Source organism: Octopus bimaculoides, chromosome 2 (assembly GCF_046866305.1).
Source record: "Octopus bimaculoides isolate indiv1 chromosome 2, ASM4686630v1, whole genome shotgun sequence".
Taxonomy (NCBI): domain Eukaryota; kingdom Metazoa; phylum Mollusca; class Cephalopoda; order Octopoda; family Octopodidae; genus Octopus; species Octopus bimaculoides.
Window position 1 is genome coordinate 79,675,260 of NC_142929.1, and position 5,851 is coordinate 79,681,110.

Consider the following 5,851-nt stretch of genomic DNA (forward strand, 5'->3'; position numbering starts at 1 on the left):
GCGTTACATGGTAGATTCCTATAGACAGTTTTAGCAAATAGTAGTAGTGAGACATGGTTATGGCTGCAGAAAGGAAAACTGAAAAGGCAGACAGAAAGTTTGTTAGTAGCTTCACAAGATCAAGCATTTAAGATTAATTGGATAAAAGCCAAAATAGAAAAAAAACAAAAACAAAAAACAAGTAGATTCCCAATGTAGATTATGCAGATCAAAAGGGAAAAGCATTACTCATATAGTAAGTGAATGTAGCATGCTGGCACAGAATACAAGAAAAGATATGACAGTCTAGGGAGAGTAATCCTTTGGGAGCTATGTAGAAAGCTAGGATTTGAACATACTGATAAATGGAATGATCACGAACCTAGTAAAGTACTAAAAAGTAAGAAATATAAGATGTTGTGGGACTTCAACATTCAGACTGACAGAGTAATAGAAGCTAGAAGGCCTGATTTGGTAGTAGTAGATAAAGAGAAGAGAAAGTGTCAGATAATTGACTTTACAGTCCCAAATGATGAAAGCCTTAATGTAAGAAGTATAGAAAAAATATCAAAGTACCAGGACCTAGCTATTGAATTCCAGAGACTATGGAAAGTGCGGGGTAAAATGTATCCCAGTAGTTATAGGTGCATTGGGAACTATCCCTAAAGATCTGAACAGATGTTTGGAGTAAATGGGCATAGAACCCAGTTTAGTATAGCTGCAGAAAACAGTGTTATCAGGGACAGCTAGGATACTTAGGAGGGTTCTTGGCATCTAAGGTTACTTGCTGTAACCCGATAGGTGGGTTCTTGGCTTCTAAGACTACTTGTTGCAACCCGATGTTAGGATTTTTTTCTTCTCCAACAGTCTAATCTGTTGAGTGTATATGAATAATAATAATACTAAAGGCACAAGTCCTGAAATTCAATGGGAGGGGACTAGTCGATTACATCGACCCAAGTGTTTCACTGGTACTTAATTTATCGACCCCGAAAGGATGAAAGGCAAAGTCGACCTCGGCGGAATTTGAACTTAGAACGTACCGATGGGCGAAATACCGCTAAGCATTTCGTCCAGCGCGCTAAAGATTCTGCCAGTTCGCCGCCCTATAATGATAACAATAATAATAACAGCTATAGCTATAATAATACAGGGTAAATGGTAAAGACACCTTCGGTCATGAAAGACCATGGGATTGCACCTAGAAAGTTTCCTTCCGAGGCACAAGTCCAGGCAAGATTGTTTATGGAATACTACCAGTCACCCATGCATACCAGCCTCTCCTCTCCACACCAGTGATATTATCCAAGGTAAAGGCAAAGAAGGCAGATACAGCCTGGCACTAGTGGCGTTGCAACTCATTTCTACAGCTGAGTGAACAGGAGCCACATGAAATAAAGTGTCTTGCTTAAGAACACAGCATACACAGCCCGGTCCGGAAACTGAGCTCACTACGTCATGATTGTGAGCCCGACGCTCTAAGCACTGAGCCATGTGCCGTCACTATAACTATAAAATCAATAATAACAATAATAGAAATGATAATAGCAATCAAAATATTAATGACAGCGGAAATAATACTGGCAGTGGTGCTGCTGGTAATGCAAATAGTTGTAGTGGAAATGTAGTAGTAGTAGTAGTAGTAGTATTAGTACTACTACTACTACTACTACTACTACTACTACTACTACTACTACTAGCAAGGACATAAGTAGCACTAGTTACAATAATAGGGTTCACGCTACTAACTACGACAATAACGCTGCATTTACTCTCCCTCACATAAGACAAGAACGTCTATGCTCTCCATCACCAGTACTACAACAACGGTACATGGAAAATAACACATAGCTGGAGAGTAGACCGGAAGGAACCAGTTTGATCCATCATAGATCTTATTGTTATGCTAACTCTAATATATTTAACGGAAAGACTCCTAAACCAAATAGATCCAATTGTAACCTCAAAATACGGGATAACTGCCCGTTGCAAGCTCACTGCAAAAGTGTTAATGTAGTATATAAATGCTCGATCATGAACAGCCTCAAAAACCTCTACCAATGTTTATACTGGAGCCGCTGTTAATTTTGAGCATAGATACTCTGTGCATTTAAATTCGTTTAAATACGAAAAGCATAGTAGATCTACTTCTCAAGCAGAACATATATACTTCTTTAGGAAAAAGAAAATACCACATAGTATAGCTTAGTTCATCATTGATTCAGGTCCACCGTGTTGGTTATGTTTGAGGGAATCTATGCAAATCCTATCACATAATCTCACACAATTATTTAAAAAAGTAGCTCGAGGCCTTCTCTTCGTGTGGTCATAAATTTTTGAAAACATTTAAATTTTACCACAAATCCAAATGCAGTAAGTTAACTATCTCGGATTTTCACTGATATGTAGTTTGGCATCATATAAGTTCTCCTAATTCCATTTGTATACTCTTTTACTCTTTTACTTGTTTCAGTCATTTGACTGCGGCCATGCTGGAGCACCGCCTTTATATTTACCTTATCATCATATTTTTATCTATCTATTTTATAGGTTCTTATTTCTCCCTTAATTCATATTTTTGCACCTCACTCATCTTATAATCAATCTAATACCTATTCAGTTGCAGCACTATTATTATTATTATTGTTGTTAAATAAATACCATTAGACACTCTCTTCTCGTAGTTCAAGATTCTTAGGGACCTTAAATATTTCCTTTAATCCAAATGCCGTTTTGATGGCTACCCCTTCTATAGCTTTCTAGCACTTTATTTTCACTGTTATATCAGAGAATCGCTAGCTCACTTAATTGAATTACTAGTGGGACCCGTGAATATTGGGTTATTTCTGAAAACTTTATTCAAAAAATCTGAAAGCGTAGCCTGTGTTGTGTCTCATCTGCTAATCATTGAAAAGTGAAAGAAATTGGAATACAATGATTACTTAGTGCACTTTATATACACATTTTATATACTTTATGCACAATTTTATATACTTAATAGACAGATCTCATAAAATATTCACTCTTATTTTTCCAGTTTTTCCTATAAAAAAATATCCCGTACATGTGATACAACGTTTAGTTAAATTGCATATATCTGCCTCATAAATAAGTGTGAATATTTTACGGAATTGAACTTATGCGCATGCGTTACGTGAGAGGTGATATAAAGAAAGTTTAATTAAAAAACAATACACTTTTCACTATCCAATCCCCACCACCACCACCACCACTTCAATCTCTCGCTCTCCCCCTCTCTCCTTCCTCTCTCTTTCTCTCTCTCACTCCTTCATCTCTCCCTTCTCTCTCTCTCCCTTCTCTCTCTCTCCCTTCTCTCTCTCTCCCTTCTCTCTCTCTCCCTTCTCTCTCTCTCCCTTCTCTCTCTCTCCCTTCTCTCTCTCTCCCTTCTCTCTCTCTCCCTTCTCTCTCTGCCTTTCTTTAACCTCACCATCAGAACATCACCCCTCTGCTAAAATTATATTTGAAACTCTCCTCCTTTACCTTCAACTAACATTTTTCACCACGTAATAAATATGTATATATATATATATATATATATATATATATATATATATATATATATATATATATATATATATATATATATATATACAAATAGTAAATGAGTATATGCATATATACGTACAGGTATGTGCATACCGACATCCACCTGTATGTATAGGTGCATATCTGGGTACAGGACATTGCAAACAAAACGTAGACGAGAAAACACACAAGCCACATAGAGAACATTCTTCTTCATCAGTTACACCCGTTTTAACACCGGCGTTTCGAAGAGCTGGGCAGGACGCATCGTTAAAACGGCTCTTCCCATGGACCGCAAATTAAATTTGTATACACAAATTAAATCTTGCCATGGAGGAATGTAGTGGTGGACAAAAAACAAGACAGAAAAACAAACAGAAAAGGCTTTACGACCAGACGAGAAAAATTATGTGTGTATGATATATATATATGTTTATTTATATAAGAGAATTACTATACAATAATGCCTCACGCTATGAGGGACTCTAAGGTCAGACTACCATAAAAAACACATTTTTACCGAACGCGAGGAAATGCAACTCTCAAAGCCAACCCCTTAAAAAGAGACTGAATTTATTTCGGGAATAAATGACGGAATTTTTCCCTTATGAGGTTTTTTTCACGCTAGCTACTTGATAAATTCTTGTAAAAGAATTCATCCTATTATTGAATTTATATATATATATATATATATATATATATATATATATATATATATATATAAACAAACCAACAACAGTTGTCAAGCAGAGGGGAACGACAAAAACATACACAAAAACACCCACACAAGGCTATATATATGTGCGTGCGTGTGTAAATGCACACACACGCGCATTCATCCATCCACACACACACACACACACACACACACACACACACGTACATATATATCTCCTTATATGGATGTCATTGTGTCTGTTTTTGTCCCTCCACACTGCTTGACAAACGTTGTTGCTTTGTTTACGTCCCCATAACATAGTGGCTCGGCAAAAGTGACCCATAGTATAAGTGCCAGACTGAAACAAGTAAAAGATAGAAGGTAAGACATATGCATACACAGTCACATACACGTCTATATATATATATATATATATATATATATATATATATGCATGTATATGTATATGCGTCTGTATATATATGCATATATATATATATATATGTAGACCTATATGCGTGCATCTATATATACATATATACGATTTTGTATATGTAATTATGTATATATAAAACAGTTACACATCAAATACTTTTCCAAAGAGTGCAATTTTTATTAACTTTTACCGGGAAAAAATTGGCAGTAACTTCGAAGTTTTGGCTTGCATGCAGACATTAGGATGTCCGATGACGAGCATGTAAAATGTGTATGTGGTATGACATATATATATATATATATATATATATATATATATATATATATATATATATATATATATGTGTGTGTGTATGTGTACGTACATACGTACATACATACATACATACATACATACATAAGATGACAACAACGAATGCGATATAATTGCTATATATTCTCTTTAAAAGGAATCATCCAGTGATCTTGTGAAACAGCTTCCCTAGAAATGACTGGTGTTTCTTGTCGTATTTGTCTATGTGTTCTTGGAAACACATGGCTGCATCTCTGTCACATTCACATGTTGCCTGTTCACATTGACGCGAATCGTCTGAAATATAGATTTAAATTATTTCATCGTTATAGTACTGAAATTAACAACAGCTGCTACATATACTGCAAAAGCATTCTTATCGAAAATGAGGAAAACATTTAGGCTGAAAACGTTGAGATTGGTATGAAAGGCTGTGAGTAAATTGAGTGCCTAGGTGTAAAGATAAAGAAATTTAGAACCTATAAAAGACGCATGTAATTCGGGTATTTGATTGACATTGACTTAGGAGATGCATTCCAGAAGTTTTGAGTTTCTTTTAGGAGAGGCAGTTATAAATAGCCTAGATTATTTTAATTTTAGTATCTCATCACTATACATCTACTAAACTGAGCTACCAACTTTTGTTAATCCAGTACTTTGAACATATCCTAACAGCACTTTGAACATATCCTACTAAACACTGCTTATCACAGCTGACTACTTTGCGAAAGGCAGTCGGGACGTGAAGACAATTTCGAAGCTCGCTAAGAAATAAAGTTGTGTGTTAAACTAGGTAAAAATGCTACAGAAACTTATGAAATCCTCCAGTTTTCATATGGATTCTGCTTTTCGTTGGCACAAGAGGCCAGGCGTCTGTTTTCCGTTGGCACAAGAAGCCAGGCAAAGTAAGTCCACCGAAATGCTCATGATGATCTCCTTTT

General features: G+C 35.9%; 1 protein-coding gene across 1 annotated transcript in view; it reads right to left on the reverse strand.

Moving 5' to 3' along the window:
* Positions 1-4,772: 4,772 nt before the first annotated feature.
* The window catches only part of LOC106876694 (acidic phospholipase A2 Cc1-PLA2), a 14,791-nt gene continuing 13,712 nt past the window's right edge, over positions 4,773-5,851 (reverse strand). Inside the window, exon 5 of the mRNA XM_089339668.1 lies at positions 4,773-5,207. Coding sequence (XP_089195794.1) covers positions 5,071-5,207 — 137 coding nt within the window. The 3' untranslated portion in view covers positions 4,773-5,070. The remainder of the gene's footprint in view (positions 5,208-5,851) is intronic.